The sequence below is a fragment of the Seriola lalandi genome, unplaced genomic scaffold (assembly GCF_002814215.2).
Source record: "Seriola lalandi dorsalis isolate HSWRI2012SDOR001 ecotype SW California unplaced genomic scaffold, Sedor1 jcf7180002054487, whole genome shotgun sequence".
Taxonomy (NCBI): domain Eukaryota; kingdom Metazoa; phylum Chordata; class Actinopteri; order Carangiformes; family Carangidae; genus Seriola; species Seriola lalandi.
The window spans coordinates 1,067,885-1,085,399 of record NW_019525040.1 but is presented as its reverse complement, the minus strand read 5'-3'; the positions used below and the strand labels follow the sequence as shown (position 1 = coordinate 1,085,399).

General features: G+C 41.1%; 1 protein-coding gene across 1 annotated transcript in view; it reads right to left on the bottom strand.

Annotated features, from left to right (window-relative positions):
* pkn1a (protein kinase N1a) overlaps positions 1–17,515 on the bottom strand; it is a 48,122-nt gene extending 30,607 nt beyond the window's left edge. Inside the window, exon 1 of the mRNA XM_023412809.2 lies at positions 16,666–17,515. Coding sequence (XP_023268577.1) covers positions 16,666–16,686 — 21 coding nt within the window. The 5' untranslated portion in view covers positions 16,687–17,515. The remainder of the gene's footprint in view (positions 1–16,665) is intronic.

The window sequence follows — 17,515 nt, the reverse complement described above, 5'->3', positions numbered from 1 at the left end:
TAGAATTTAGAGCATTTTTAGATTTGCATTAAAAAAGACACTTTCTCAGTCGGATTGCAGAAAAACACTACACAGTTAGATTATGTAACTGCAATAGTTTTATTTCAGTGTCACGTTACAATCAACTTGCAGTTAACCGCCTGCAGCTCAACTGTTTCTTCATTGTGTAGTTTGGAGCATTTGTATTATTCAGGCAAATGATATCTGAATGGTTATACAAGCTTTTGCACCATGTTTGCACAGTAACCACACAGATGAAAAAACCTTCTGGTATTAATCCTGTTACACTGACTTTGGATTAAGGAACAAAAACAGCACACTAGACTGACCAACAATGTCATTTAAAAAATAATAAATGTCATAACAGAAGTGTATTTATATCTAAAGATAAGGAACTGAAACCACCAAGTCTTTCCAGCAACACTTCAGCTGCTGCATTAGGCCTATTCTATATCTACAAGTTTCAGTGGTTGAATGAAGTTAGTGCAGTGACAAAATGTCACGATACATGTTAATCAAGATGAAAAAGATGTATTACACAAGATGAATCAAGGATCATCAGCCTAATCAGCTCTTTTGTGGTGTACTTGTTTCTTTGAGAAGTCTCCATGTACTGTGTGTGCGTGTGCGTGTGCAGACTGAGCAGAGATGTCTGGGTAATTGCTCCGACAGGTCTGGGGTATCTGCCTAGATAAGCGTCATGGGAAGACAGCCCTGCAAAGCTGCACAAATGACAATGATACCACTGTATTTTATGTGCGTGTGCGTGTGTCTTTACTGTAAAGTAAAGAGATAGAAACGGGTCTGCATGGCTGACCTGCTGTGAAGCACTGATCTGATGTCAGTTTGGGTTTGTAATTCCTTATGAAAAGCATGAAAAATAGATGGAGACTTGAACTGATCCTGGATCTGTTCCCTACAAAGGGATTTGAGTGCAAAGGTTAGGTACAGACTTCCACCTGAAGTCAAAACAATGCGTGTTTCGTGCTGTTTATGTGCACAAGAAAGGAAATGTGTCCAAGAGACTCTGTGTGTGTGTGTGTGTGTGTGTGTGTGTGTGTGTGTGTGTGTGTGTGTGAGTGAGTGAGTCATATAAAGAAAACATCTGGAGGCATTCCTGAGACGCCTGAGTGGTGACAACAGCCAACCTGGCAGGAAAGAAGGGGAGGGAAGAGGGAGGGATGAAGGGAAAGGTAAACGAAGAGCAGGGAGAGAAGTAGAGAGGCGGTAAAGTGATAAAGTCACTGGGATGTGTTGCTTCACTGCACTCCCTACATTACATTTCCACCTAATCAGTCTCCATCTATTTGTATAATATTAAATTCCACATGGGTGAGACTGAACCTATTTATAGAGGAGTGTTGTGAGGTTATGTTCTGCTTTAGTTAACTGTAATTTTGCCTGCTTCCAGACCTCTCTATTGCCACCCACATCTCAGATTTACTCTACACTTCATATAGAGCAAGCGCAGACCAATCAGAGCTCAGTATGTGGGAGTAAGAGGGGGAATGATACCTGCTTCTATAGCTAACTAGTTCCCTCGCTACATTCGTGACTAATTTAGCTTGTAGATTGCAGAAAGAGCAAACTCTCAGATTGACATATTTCTTCGATCAGTGTGAAAACGTTAACTGTTCTTAGCAACCTGCTACCAAAGTGTCTGCGTCAACTGAAAATTATGTTGGCGGGACGTCACTCCAGATGATTGGAGAAGGCAAAGCCAAACATATTTATCCTAATTACTGATCAGTTGATCAGTATTTTTTTTCCAATTATCGTTTAACTGTTTAATTTGTCAAAGAAACATCAGAAAAAAATTAAAAAATATCTATTACAAATCCCTAAACTCCACTGAGGCGTCCTCAGATTTTTGTTCAGACAACAGTTAATATCCTCAAAATATTAAATAAGAGAAAATTGAAAATTTGAAACGCTCAACCGATGGTGGACATTTTCTCTTGAAAAATAACTCATAACTGATGGTTACAATAGCTGATTACTGAATAACTGATTAAAATCCTCTCATTAATTTGCTATATATATATATCTCTCTCTCTATATATATATATATATCTATATATATATAATCATTTTGTTTAAAAAGAAGTTTTAAGAGCAGATCAAACCATTCTGACATGCTTTGCACACAAATATTCAAAACTTAAAGTAATGAAGCATAAGTTGTTGATGTTACAAATCATTGAATTATTGTATTAACTGTACAGTTTAACTCAATTGAGTAATTAGATAAAATCCCATGTCACGATGATTTAGGTTGAGATGACTGATCATATTAGAACCCAGCTAAATACAAACTTCAATACTTTTACTGCGCTCTCTGTGTTGCTCCCACTGACAATACTACTACTGCCTATTTGGGGGGAAAATCTTTCCCCATTTTGTTTCAAGCCACTTGAGGTCCCTTGCTGACACTCCTCCCTTTCATCTCTTTCTCTGCAAGCAGAGGGAGGGATGAGACTGCAGGGAAGTGGAGAAAAGAGACCGATACCACCCTTCCCCACGAGACGGACAAAGGCCAAGAAAGCCTCTGAGCAGAGACAGAGAGACAGACTGGAGGAGGTGGACGGTCAGAGAAAGAGACAGGAGGGATTGGGAGGAGGAGAGGGGGGGTAGAGAGAGGGGAGGAGGAAAGAGAGGTGGTCAGCCAAAAAGTGATAAAGAAGCAGGTGGAGGAGAAAGGGAGGGTGGTTGACCCACAGTGCTGGAGGCGAATGATGGATAAAAGAGCATGTGAGAGCATGCTGGGAGGCCAGACTCACTGCCAAACACACAGACGTCAAACACATGAGGGGAAGGAGGAGCATGAGAGAGAGAGAGCGAGCTTATGTTCATGGGTGGAGAAGAGTTCACTGAGAACACATTCAGCTGTAAACTAGTCTGACACACACAATACACGGCTGCACATTAAATCAAGTTCCTAAACAGTGAAATCAGTTTCCAATTCAGAAGTTGCTGGAGTTTTCTTGTCTTGTACACAAACATCTTTTTTAACATTTCTTGCAAAAGCAAATCACACTTTGTACAGAATGTGTTGGAAAGCAGCACTGAGTGTGATAGACACGGAGGGGGGGAGGGAGAGGGGAGTAGGGGGAGTAGATTTTTTTTCTTAAAAATCAATCTATACCTCCTCGGTGTTTCTTTTCACTTCACACATTTGGCATTACGTGTTTGGGCGGCCACTGAGAATAGTTGCTATATGACTTCATTTCCAAACTACAGCCTTCTGAGGAGTCCAGTAAAGCTAATTTATCGTTTTATCTATAAAACATCAGGAAATAATAATATGTAAAACTTCAGGTAAGAATTTCCCACAGCCCAAGGTGACATCTTCAAATGTCTTCACTTTTGTCTAACCAACATTCAAAAAGTCAAAGATATTCAATTTGCTGTATGACAATGAAAAGCATCAAATCCTCACACCTGAGAAGCTGGAACCATCAAATGTTCAGGTATCAAAATAGCCGACTAATTTATCATCTACTTGTTGCAGCTCTACAGCTACACATACAGTGTATATGACAGAATCTAAGCAGAAATGTGCTTGCTCTGTCATAGAGCGCTCTTAAAGGCTTCCCAAATGTTGAATGTTAAATTGAAATTACTAAACGTCAAAGTGCAGCCACTGTTTTGACAAATATATCCAACATTGGTTTCATGCTCATTGTTTAGCTGGATGCTTAAGGTGAGTATTGCCTGGGCACAGTTTCCAGTATTTATACGCACGTTACATTGTTCATATCAAAATGGATATTTGGGAAATAGAATTAACAACAGAATAAAGCGGAGAATGGCAGAACAACAGAGGCATGGATTTTTTAAAGGGATTACGTAACACTTAAAATAATTGTAATGAATGCACATTACAAATGCAGCACACATGTCCTGTTAAATTCTGGTGCGCGTGTTAATGGTTGTGCATTTCCGTGGCTATGGTTCAAATTTGTTTAAATGGCAGAAGGAAGTACATGACACACTGAGTTAGTGTGTGTGTAAGAAGCTGGAGTACTGGTGGTGAAGCAGTGGGTTTAGCTGAGGAGATTAACACACTAAGCTGTCTGATGGCCAGATATACTTACTAACAAACACTGAGGGAGCGAGTTAGCTCGAAGCACGATCGTGTGAAAAGCTCTCCTGATACACATCGTCTGATCTTCAGAGGAGCGGTGTTTGGGTTTTATCTAGCCTATATCTTAGTGGTGAGGATACGGCTTCTTGTGGTGTCACATGCAGCCTGTGTAACCTTTCTACAGATTTCTATAGTGTCCACCATTTTCCGTATCATATCGGTGGAGTGAGGAGCAGCAGTGTGGAAGCAGTGATGCTTTCATCAATTAGCCATAGATTAGTATTGTCCATATTCAGGAGAGAAGACATAATCAGTGGTCCTACAAACTGCTTATTACAACACAGTAATAACAAGTCTACAGCCATGCTAACGGCTCTGTGAGGCTGCACTACTGCTCACAGTGACAATGCTAACATGCTGATGTTTAACCATCACCAGGATTCAGACTGTGAATGTCTGAATAAAATTTCATGCTAATCCATCCAACCGTTTTCTGAACCAATGCAGTGGACTGACCGACTGCTCTCTGTCCCAGACAGCCTGCTGACAGTGTGGCTAAAAAATAAAGCCACCAAATTACCATGGCCTATTGACAGTTTAAACAGTCAATTTCAAACACGCACGCACGCACGCACGCACGCACGCACACGCACGCACACACACACACAGTGTCTCTGGTAGTGTCCAGTCATGGTGATAATTATGTTTCATTTGTTCATGTCAATATATCAGTATTTTTTTTATGTATTTCTGGGCAGTGTTGTTTGAATTTATTAGACATCATACAGGTTGATGATAGGAAAAAAAGGGGAAGAGAAAAAGGAGGGATGAAATGCAACAAAGGCCCAGGTGCACTTGAACCGGGGATGTTGCAATTACGTGGTCAGCATCTTCAACCTGTAGACCACAAGGACACTCCAGTTTCAGAGATGAGTGTCCTTATTACTCTGCATCATCCGCAGAAAACACTGTCAACAACTTACTTCAGGACAAGCCCTTTGATAGAAAATAACTGCAATAACAGCCGAGGTAATGTTAGACAATGACATTTCACATAACACAATATACTTTAATTCAAGCAAATATTAACCGTATAACTGGCACTGCACTACTTCACATAATTCACCTTATGAAATAAAACCTTAAACAAATTCTGTGGCTCATTGTTTGGAACAAGTTGAACCCTAGTGCACAAAAAATCTCCAAATTTTTTATTTTGTTTAATACAGGAGGTGATTAAAAAATGTTTCCGTTGTTATTAAACCGGTTGTCCTTGTGTTCGTTGGATCAACAGAGCCATGACTAACAGCTGACTGTGAGCAAGTCACGCCTGCGAGTAACATTGTGTAAGTTTGCCAAAGTGTGTGTGTGAAAAGGTGTGTATAACTGAGTATATCTTCATGTGGGTAGAGCACTGGCTACGAGTATCACGTTTGTGTTTGAGAGCACCCAGGGGAGACTGAGGCTGCGTGGCTGCACATGGTGAATCTAACAGAGAAAGACGGAGCGTGGAAGTGCATATTAATGTGCCACAAGGACACCCTTGGGGATTCACTGCCTTTAGTGTGTGTGTGTGTGTGTGTGTGTGTGTGTGTATATGTGTGTGTGTTACAGCATTAACGGTTATGACAGTTGGGCTCAGGTGTGGGAGCAGCAGCAGAGACCAGTGCAGCAGGTCTGCAGCTTTGTGTGTGTGTGTGTGTGTGTGTGTGTGTGTGTGTGTGTGTGTGTTTACACAACCTGCAGAAACAAGTTCAGCTCACCAACAGCGGGAATGTGGTCACAGTTGTAGAGACACTTTTGACTCGAGCTTAGTTCTTTGCATTATGTAATAAAGCCCAAAGCACTCTTTCATTGAATCAGATTTTTTTTATCAGGAATCTTTAAAAGTTTTTATCTTAAAAATAATAAAAATGGAGCATTAGTGATAATAAGGTTTTAAATGACTTTTCGTATATGTTTTGCATCCTAGTTAGGTAGTAACATCTGTTGTCTAGGTTGTGCAAGAGCAGTTTTGGGTAAACAAGCAGCTGTTTTCATATTAAGATTAACCTGTTACATCATTCTGGAGCAGATTAATCTGACAAAATTCCCATGTTTAATATTGTTGAAAGCACTCAGCTTTGCACAGGCTTACACAAAGCTACTGACAATAACTTTAAAGGTTTGGCTTATACATAAAGTCATTTTTGGGAGCCAAGCGTAGAACAACGTACATGCGGATGCAGCAACACATTCCTTGAAACAGCAGATAAATTCTCAGGAAAATGGGGGTGATAACTGTGTCTAACTGAACTGAAGGTAGAAGAGGTTTGGGTTTATGTTTAGATGGGTCTGATCAGGTTATATAAAGTATTTGGGGATAATGAAAAGGTCTGGGCATGATTGAGTAACCGCAGCTTAATGTAAGCAACAGTTTAATCAAGTGGGGAGGCAAAAAAGGCATTTCAATCCAATCTCTAATTACATACCTAAATATAATTTCACAGCCTACGCTTACCTAATTGTCCTCTGAGAGGCCACTCTCATTTAAGCTTCCAAAAAAAGTGTTGATATGTAAATAGTGTTGGCAGGAGGACGCTCTTTAAATAAATACTAGATGCGCCAAGACTTCCTAAATAAGACAATGATCTTTCTGGGAACAGCCAAGTGTGTGTGCATATATGTGTGTGTGTGTGTTATGTGTGTGTAAATCATTATGTTGAAAAACTATGACCTCATCGTGTTGCCAGCTGTTTCTATGACAGCTCAGCCTCCAGGTAATACACCATGAAACACCTGTCTCCTCCTTCCCCTCAGCTATCTGTTTGTCCAAAACTCCCTCTGCGTTCAGGCTTGCTGACATTTGAATGAGCAGAATGAAAGCCGCATTTCGTACTGAATCACTATTAAAAAACTGAAGTAACCCAAGTTATGGAAGATAACTTCTTACTTCAGACGTAATTAGACGTGATTAAGACAAATGGAAATGCCTCCCTCTGTCTTTAATAGGGCGGGTTAACATTATTAAGGGGGTAGATCTCTCAATCTTTTTCAAAACATACCAATTTTTCTGTCCAACTCATATTTTTTGACATGTAAAAAACTGTAACAATGACATCTTTCCATATTTTGAATTGATTTAACTCAAAGTGATTTATCTGCATCTCCATCCATCCATCCATCCATCCATCCATCCATCCATCCATCCATCCAGGCCTGAGTTTCCAGCTCAAGCTGGTGAACATCCCAGCAGGCCAAATGTTATCAGTGTAACTTGATCTCCACCCCATTCTAATGAGAGGGATTGTTTGTGGGGAGACTTTAATAACTCCCATGGCCTATTTATATCTTATAAGTCACACCCTCTGTGTATGACACACAAAAACACACACAACCCCCACACACGTCAACTTTGACAAAAGACCGTCTGTACTGCTACAGAGGATCTTATCAAAATCATGCAAGCAGATATTTGCCTACTTAACACAAAAACATAAACCTCTTTATTTGTATATGGTGATGGCTGTAGTCTCCAACTGCAGAAATGTGCCTAACAAGAGTCTTCAGCGATATATATTCACAGACCAGGTTTGTACATGACACTGATGGCATGACGCAGACAGTAATAACTTAGTTTGAATTTATCTGGCAAGTTAACCATGTTTAGCCTGCAAGTGTTTAGTCTATTTGGCTGTTGGCGGGTTAACAGCACTTGAAAGCAAAAGTCTTTTCCTTCTAATTATCCCCAGTGGAGGACAGCCCTTGAGGTCTGACCATACCCAAATGGGAAACAAGAGGGAGGGGTGAAGAAGGAGGGAGGAGAGAGAGGAGGAGGAGGAGGAAGGCAGCAGCTGTTGCGTAGCCTAGACAGGAGGGAGGGAGAGATATCGAGAGAGAGCAGAATTGGGGGGGGTGGGGTGGCAAGATAATAGAAGGGCAACATGGTGGATCGCGTTACACTCGTTGCTGTTGCTGGCCCACAACCATTCATCAGGGAAAGTTTGGTCAGGCCACACCACGGAGGCCAGAAAATGTTTCCTTAGAAATGTGGAGAGGCTTCATACACAACAGTGGGAGTAAGAGTCACTACATTATACTACACTGAAATATGACTCATTAAATTCTCTTAAGGTAGCTGCTGCAGTACTAATCTACAAAGTCTGGGAAATGTGTGGCTACAAAATTCAACACAATGACTGCGAGATCCGTGGTACCCAGCCAGCCATAGAACTGCCAATCATCCAGCAACAGTCACGGACGAGGACTGCTGAGCAAGTCTTAAATCAGTTGTTTCTGGTAGCAACATTTAGAGCTCCATAACCACTTCCCTGCCTGTGCCGCCAAGTGGCAACCATCTTTCATGTTAGAAACATCCTCTGTAGGCCTCTTCCTCATCTTCCGCTCGAATGACAACACTACTGTCCTACTGATTTGCATTACTCTGCCGGAAACAGCAAAGCCGGAAAAAAACCCCACATTACATAAAATAAAGCAGAGCTCATACATCATACATCTTTACAATTCAACTCTATTCAGTCCAATTAGTGAAGCTAAGATACTTCTGAAATTCATGTTACAGTATACACTATACTGCATTTACATGTAAGAATTAAGTTATACTAAAATATGACATCCACATGACTGCAAGGGTCCGCACTACATCCATTTCATCATCTTCTCACGTCCACAAGAGCCTGTGGGGCTGCCCAAAATTTATGACAATGCAGATTGTGCATGTGAACTGTACATGCCCCTTGAATGTATTATCTAAAACTAATGTTGTGAAATAAACTTCTGGGTATAATTGCAGGCGGCCCCTACTCCATTAGTTATAAATATTAATGGAAACTTGTGATCAAAACTGATAGGAGGTAGCTGGTGCGCCTTTTGATTATCTGATGCATTCACTTCTTGTACTGCAACATTACATTATGCCGACACACACAGTGTATAAATCTTGTTATTGGTCGTATGCAAGCTCTGGTCTGTGGTCACAGCAGATGGACACAGCATCCTTCCATCATGTACGACCTCTTTGTTTCGCTGGTTGGTTCCACCATTTGTTTACAATACATACATCAATTCATTTGGTCACTTTTTGTCATTTTGATTCGTCACGAGACATTAAAAGAAAGTTGAGGCCACACCCTGACACCAGCCATGGTTAGGCCACAGAATTTCTAAAATGGACGGAAAATTCTTTAAAGCCCATAATTTGGCACTGGGAAACTCGTTTTATACGGAGTCACTCAAGAATCCAGAGCATCATTTAAACACTAGAGATTTTGCCCACGCAGTTCCTTTGTCCAAGACCACATGTTTTGAACAACATGATTTGAAATGTTTATGTGAAATCATGCCAAATGTACTCACTCCACCAAGGGCTTTCTTTGATAGGATGACAGTGAGGTTGGTTTTAGCTGGGAACGGAGGGTTGGGATATTATTTAGAGACTTTTGCCCAACAAGTGAAAAAACTGTACTCAAAAGACTACCAAAATCTTTTTAGAAAAGAACGCTGAAATTATGGTTTTATTACCTGTTAAATCAAAGAGCAACAGCTTAACAACCACATGCCAAATAAACCAGGCTAATGTCAAACATGGGGGGCAAGCTTAATGTTAAGAGCGCACCCTGACTGCCTAATGAGGCTTACACATTTCAGCACTTATGTTTTCTGGTTGCAATGAGAGCTCTAGGGAACCATGCCTAGTTTATCCCATTAAGTTGACCGATATTGCTTTGTTCATGAACTGTTTACCAGCAGGCCCCCTGCTGTGGGGAAACTGCCATGCTTGAATTACCATAATGTGTGGATAGGGAGTGGCTATAAAAGCAGTAACACTGAAATGCTGCTGTAGATATACAAACTTGTTACTAAATCCTTATCACAGCATTCTGTTTCCTGACTATTCCTCCAAACTTGTCAACACAGCTGTAATGTTGCATCAGCTTATATATCCACAAATATCTTGTCCTATTAGGGGACAGTACATTTCCCCAAAGTGAAAACCCATTGCAGAGATTACAGCGTAATGCTCTCTCCTCGTTTAGTTCTACTAAAAGATGTCTTTGACCTTTTGATGTAAGATCTGAGGGCATGTTGTGTTTGACATCCACCATATTTCGAGGGTTTTCTTTCTCTACATTTCTCCAAAACAAATTTTGAGCTGTCAGTTTATGCAGCAATTCCAGAGATAGTTAACCTAACTGAGTGGCTGTTTAAACAGCATGGCAGCGCTGAGCGATGGGGCTGCGATCGATGTATGTGGCCCGGGGGCCCTTGGCACTGCCATAATGAGAGGGGGTCAAGGGTCAAGGTATGTCAGAGTGCAAGGCTGCTGGTGTTGACAAGCCAGTTCTGCGTCTGTGTGAAAAGAAGAGTGAGGCATTACTGCTGTACTAAAAAGGGAGTGGTACCAAACTTGTGCTGATGCAGTCACTTCAGCATCTGTAATCCATTCTGCCTCACAGGCTGAAAGACAGAGCAGAGCAGTAAAAGGTCTGTTACATTTATGTTTTGGCTGAGTGACCCACCCTGACCTACTTGCTTCTGTACGTCTTCCTGGCCACTCCTGCTTTTTCCAGCTCTCCCAGAAAGCTAGTGGGTTTCACTGGCCAAGGGTGATAGGTGATATCATGACTGTGTGTGAGCTCAGTGTTTCTGGCCTGTCTGTGTGTGTCATGGGAGAAGGAGGGGTCCATCTGAAGCTGGAATGCAGGGGTACATTGCTATGAGGTCATGAGAATTATGGGATGTTTGTGCAGAGGGAAGGCGAGATGTGAAAGAGATAAAAAAAAAAAAAGAAAAGAAAAAAAAAAGTAAAAGGGCAAAATCCACGGAGAGAAACATTATCTTACGAAGCTGCTGGCGTTCAAACCAACTATGAAAGTGGGATTTCAGTTTACATGTCGAAATGAAAAGCTCACACATTCTCACTCATCCACTGGCAAACACAACCCAAACACCATACACCCCCATAGATATATGGGACTTTACTACCAAGCCTAAGGGTGGGCAGCTGGGTTGGTTGGTGAGGGTGTGGTCACTAATGTACTCCAGCCGGGATGAGGAAAATGAACTCACAGTGAACTGAATGCAATCTGGGCTGCTATAGCGTCAGACAATACAAGCTATTGTACTGCGGCGGCTGTGTAGCCTCATCATCAGCATAATGCCCTTTAGACCTCCCCTTCCCTCTACCCTTTACCCTCCACCCCTAGCAAAGCCTTACCCACATCTGAACTGATCCTACCATGATCCAACTACAGCAGTCATTTGGCCAAGTCACAGTGCTGCACAACTGCATTTCGCTCATGAGAAAATGGAAACGCCAGGGAAAAAATGTGTGCGAACAGCTGGTTAACAGGACAAAACGTTAGAAGCCAACTAACAAAACATCAGAAAACTTCCTCCGAAAAACAGAGGTTTCGTGGTTCTTCTTGCTGATGACTGCTTGAACTATCTGTCACTAAAGTACTTTTTAATATAGTCTCGCTGATGTGTACTGAGAACAATTCAAAAAAGGGGGAAGTTAAACTGCATCAAACATTTATTTTTCATTATTGACTGAACAGCTGATTATCGTCTCGATTCATCGTCAAACACCAGAAAGCTGTGAAAAAAGTCAGTGAAAAGATTTCTAGGGCTCAAGATAACATCATCAAATGTCTTTTTTTGTCCAAGCAAAATATCAAAACCAAAAGATAGTCAATTTACTTTAATGTTAAACAAGGCAAAGCAGCCAACTCCCTACTGTAACATGGACACCATAGGCAAACACTGAATACGGCCCATCAGAGGACACTAGTCTAAACGTGTCCGCATATCCCTGACTGAAGTATGAATAGAAATGCATCCGAGTCCACTGTCGGTATCTGTCCGAGGGAAAGTGAAAACCTTGAATTGACATTAATGCTGTCTAACACTTATATACAGCAAGGATTTTTCCCCAGAGCAATGGATTTGCAGGGAGCAAAATGAGAATTCAAAAATCTGCCTCTGCCTCATTTTTTGTTTTAATTTGTAACTTTGCTGGTAAGCAATGGGACGGTATTAATGCCTCTTTTTTTCTCGTACCATCATGCACAGGGTGGGTAATCATTTCCTTGAAGGTCAGACAAAATACAGAGCACAGTCAGTAGAGCAGATATGAGGTTATGATCATGTGCTACAAGCCTAAATATAGCATTATTCATGTGAGATATTGTATCACATGATAGGGCGCAAAGAAATTCCTTTTAGACCACATTGTTTTATGAAACTGAGATGCCCGGCAGAAAAATGAATGGGAATACTAGCTCAGTCTAGCTAAGTCTCCAGTTGTTCAGCTGTTCCTTGATGCATTATTGTGGATTCTGTCTGCCTACATGGCCACGGGGCAGCACTGAGAAAAACCTACTTTGTGTGCATAGCTGTCTCCTTACGTCATGGTAAGGCTTATGGGAAGTACTCATATGCATTCCCTGGAGTGTCTGACTCTGGATGTTTGTATCAGTGTGTTATATCTGAGCTTGTGAATATGAACATTTGTGCTCACGTACATTTCATTAAACCACTGGAGTTGTGTCTAGGTTGTCTGGATCATTTCTGTTGAACATACAGTGTGCAAAACGACACAAGAGCAAAAACTACCGCACATTCTTCCACATACTGTACAGTAAAGTGACACATCCCCCCTCCATTCCAGTCTTGTCTCCCCTCTGACCTTTATGAGGAAGTGTGACGCAGTTGGGTTCAGAACTTCTATTGGGGCTATTTAATATTGTCTTCCTGTGGGGACAAACAAATGGCACTGCATGGGAGGGGTGTAGCGCCACTGCCTGCCATATATCTACAATAATGTAAGCTGTAAGGGGAAATCCAACCGACTGTACACATCAAATTCTTTTTACAGGTCTTGGGGATCACAACTACATATGAGAAAAAAGTGTTTCCAGAGGGAGTTGCATGAAATCTGGTTGTGTGGAATTAAAAAGAAGTGAGTTTACAAGACGTCTGTAGTCTGCTCCTCAGCTCTCCTTGAGGCCTACAAGCTACATTAAGCACTATAAGCATAACACGCCTGAATGTCTAGTTGCATTGTGGGTAATATAGACACCAAGTTTTAACGAGGAAGAATTGAGAAAAAAAAGGGCAATATCTTTGGTTCCACTGCACTGATTTGAATGTTTTTTTCCATCCATCCATTAGCTATACTGTAACACTCATCCTTTGAGGGTAACGGGAGGGCTGGAGCCAATCCCGGCTGACCATGGGCGAGAGGAGGGGGTACACCCTGGACAGGTTACAAGTCTATCACACAGCTTTTTCCCCAAACTGTCCATCATGACCACAACAATCTTCCAGAGGTGTAACGAAAAACTCAGAGAACTCTTTTAAGTATGCACAAACCACAAAATCATATCTCAGAAACAGTTAGCAGCCTCATTTCTGCAAAAAAAAAGATGTCACAAAACTGTAGTTAAGTCAATCTGATGTTAAGTCTGGAAGTGAAAACGTACTTGATAAAAAATGTGGACAGCAATCTTTTTCAATCTATTTGTCTGGATTGTTTGTTTGTCCCTTTAGAAAAGGACACAGTAAGAAAGGCTTCATGGAGACTCACTGCTGTCCCCACCTGTTGAGTCTTGAGTCTCAAGACAAATCTTGACACCTTAAAACTTTCCCAAGCTGAAACAAAATATCTGGTAAGTGTCACAGCATCGTCTGAACCCAGAATAACTCAGCGATGAAACTGGTGGTGTGATGACTAATTTCTTGCTCTTGTTTACGGTCCAATACGAAAGCTCCTGAGGACAAAGAGGGGAATAATGGTTTCCAGTGTTCTCAACCCATCAGCCACTGAGAAGACCCTCTCTCCTTTTAACCCATAAAACAAAGATCAAAGAGAGAACATCACCGTTCTCCATCTCTTCTTCACGGTTTTCCTTCTTTCATTGACACTTCTTCTCTAACAGATACAGCAGCCCATATGGAAAAAATGTCTTAGTAAAAAGTCATCACTGGTGGGTCTTTTCGTGCTGTAGCAAAATCAGCTGGCCTCATGGTGTAGTGGTGTACATGATGTACATTGTCAGACTCCAGCCTCACTAGGTGGTTGATTCAAATATACAATTTTCAATCAATGACAAATCTCCCAAACTGGTGGAGCGGGCAAACTAATGAGGCACAGCCAAATGTAGCTGTATCTGATTGGCATAGATTTTCCAACCCTTGTTGTTTCTGGCACACGGTTAGTGTAAAGGCTCTTTTACATTTGTTTAGTGAGTAAGCAGTCTAGCCAGCGGACATCAAGGCACCAAGACTAGAATTAGACCTGGTTGAAGTTGCAAAAGAATCCAGCACAAAGCATTTAAAAGCAGTCAGATAACATGCTGCATTTAAGCAGCACAATTAAACACAGACTGTGGCTGATTTTATTACTAACACGTGCTGGGGTTCATGACTTCCTGACAGAAATTAAAGGGCAAAAGAAAAAACCGGATAAAGGCGCAGTCAGTGGAGACAATGTGAAATGTGTACTGTGACATGCCAAAGATAAAAAGTTGTACCGCAACAAGCAATTATTCTTGACACTAGCTCGCCTGGCAATTATTTTCTTGAATAATAGTGTGATCTAAAGTTTTAGAAAACACTGATGATAGTTCACTACAATTTTCTAAAGCTCCATTCCTGATGGTGATGTCAATGTAAATTGTTTTGTTTGAACAAAGTCCAAAGATATTCCATTGACAATGATATCAAACAGTGAGAAGCAACAAATCCTCACTTTCAAGAGGCGGGACCCAAAGAATATCTGTGATTTTTCTTGAGAAATGACTTGATTTGATTGATTTGATTATCAAAACACATGGCGATTATTTTCCTATTACAAATCGAAACTGATGACTTGTTGATTAATCAACTAATTATTTCACCTTGAAAATACTTAATGTCATTCTGCAATAAGGCTGTGAGCAGACCTGAGGAAAAATACTTAACCTAGATACAACTCAATGCCAAAAAGATGTTTCTTTTTCATCTTGAGTGACTAAAGAAAAAAGAAAGGAGCACATCCTGCACAACTGAGCGCTCAGTCGACAGCAGAGTAAGCTATAGGTAAACAAAAATGTCAACACCCTCTAAATCCTGTGTGAACATGAATTCTCATGTGAGCCTGTATTTAAACATCAATCATAAACAACACACCTTGCTCATTTATAATGCAGTGGAGGAAAAGGCCAAATATAGGTGATATGGTTGATGGAGGAGGGCAAACAAGGACTGTCAAGCGTTTAGTTAACATTTTATGGTGTCAGGGAGTCCTCCACTCACACATAATAAGAGGAACACCGGTTCCTCTTACTGTGTGTGTATTCACCTGCATGACAGCACGAGCACCCACATTTCTGAACTGTTTGCAACGCCACACCTGCATGTCAACCGATACACAAACCTCACTCCGACTTAAATGTCACAAACTCTTTTGGAACAACGGCTCACTAAGTTCAAAGGTATGTATTTCATTATGCTCATCTGCCTCCTCATTTCCCATCACACTCCCCTGTCAGAAGAATTTCAAAATAAAAGTCAAGTAGATGTCTTAATGATAGTGTCACTCAACACTTACTGACTCTTGACAGCAAAGCAAAATCAATAACATAATGCGTAAATGCTACATCAGGAAATCATGGGTGTTTTCCCTCAGCGTTCAACTAATCCTTGTGAAATGCAAAGTAAGAGTTCTTCCTGCCTCCATACAGGAACCAATACCTAATGGGAGTTGGGAATGATGTGTGTATAATATGTGTGGTTTTATAACAAACACCACTATTGTGTCTTGCATGTACTCGCTGCATCTCCACACACAAGACTTTGTAAGACCAATGGACCCACGTCATGGTGAACACAACACATTACAGTACAACACCAAGGTGACTGAGCTCTACTGAAGCTCTGTGCATCTCTCCAAAACCAGAAGGTTTCCCATTGTACATTATTAACAAGAGACAAACTATCCGTTTCCAATTCAACTGAGTGGTTGGTGGTTCCTCACAGTGGGGTTCAAGGGCCACCAAAGGTCTTCAAGAAGCCTCCTGACAGTCAACGAGCACATCAGGAATATTTCACCCACCATCACAACATGTTAATGCCTGTTATAATGGTGTCACTTGACCACTGTACAGACATGTCATTTTGTATTTATTTATATCTTAACAACCTGTTTTCTAGTGGATTTTTATTTGATCTGCAGTCTATAGGAGTGTTATAATAAATGTGATCTAATAAACAATATTATGTTTATGTTTCCTAATTACCTAATAATTTGACCTCTTCAGCCTATTAAAAAATCTTTCAAATCTTAAGAGAAAAAATCATTCTTAGAGTAAATCTCGCACAACTTAAGTCATGTGATGAGAAGTCACAAGCAGATATTGCTTTATTTAAAGCCATAAAATTGGTAACCACTGATCTAATTTATTTATTTCAGTTGTATATGACATAAATATCTTGTTAAAAGATCATCCAAGATGCTGTCAGAGAGAATAGGTTGTAAGTCAATTCACATAGTTAAATTAGGTCATGAATGCAGGTTTGCAACTTCATCAACTTACTTGTATCGAGTCGTTCGCCATCGTTGTCTCTGCTGCTCTGTTTTTAGCCTGTGCAGTTTCACAGACAACCTGTGCACATGTGGTTATTTGTCCCTCAGGTCAGCGCAGTCTCCTTTTCGTGACAATAAAATAAAATGATAGTTGGGGAAGAATTGGCTATTGGTCCTGTGAGTGTTATCTCAACTTTATACAAACAGTCTGTATTGACACAAAGGCAAACAGTCAAGAGGTAATCCGCATTGTTGGCTTGGCTGGCCGCGCCTGAATTGATCCTCCCAGCGCTTTTCAATGTGTTTGACCAACGTTAGCCCTCACTTCACTCACATAAAAATGCATTCACTTATTTATTTTTTTTGAAGACTGGTCATTCGCATAAGAGCATCCACACAAAACTACTGAGCTGCAGACTCATTGTCCATCTTCTTCTGTGGGTGCTTGCCATTCAACAGCTAGCAAGAGCCCCATAAAATCCGCCAGCAGCGGCTCCTCCGTCATGTCCTGCTGAAGCAGACAACACGAAATGAGAGAGAGACCCTTCTTCCCTCTCTGCTTTTTCCCGGTAACATCCGTGAAACACGAACACGCCTCAGTCTCTGGTCTGTATCACATGCCACACACACAAAAAAAAAAGCCGCCTGTCAGTCCTCCAGCAGCCGCTCACACAGTCACAACGAAGGACAATAGAAAGATAATCTGTCCATTAAATATCCCGCTAGCTGGAGTCAAAAACGCTCAAACAAAAAAAAAAAAAGACGTCTTTCTTCGATGTGGGTTAAGACGGCATCTCATCACATTCAAACAGCGGGTAACTGACGGGAGAGGAGCATATACACACACCACTTGTAAGCCA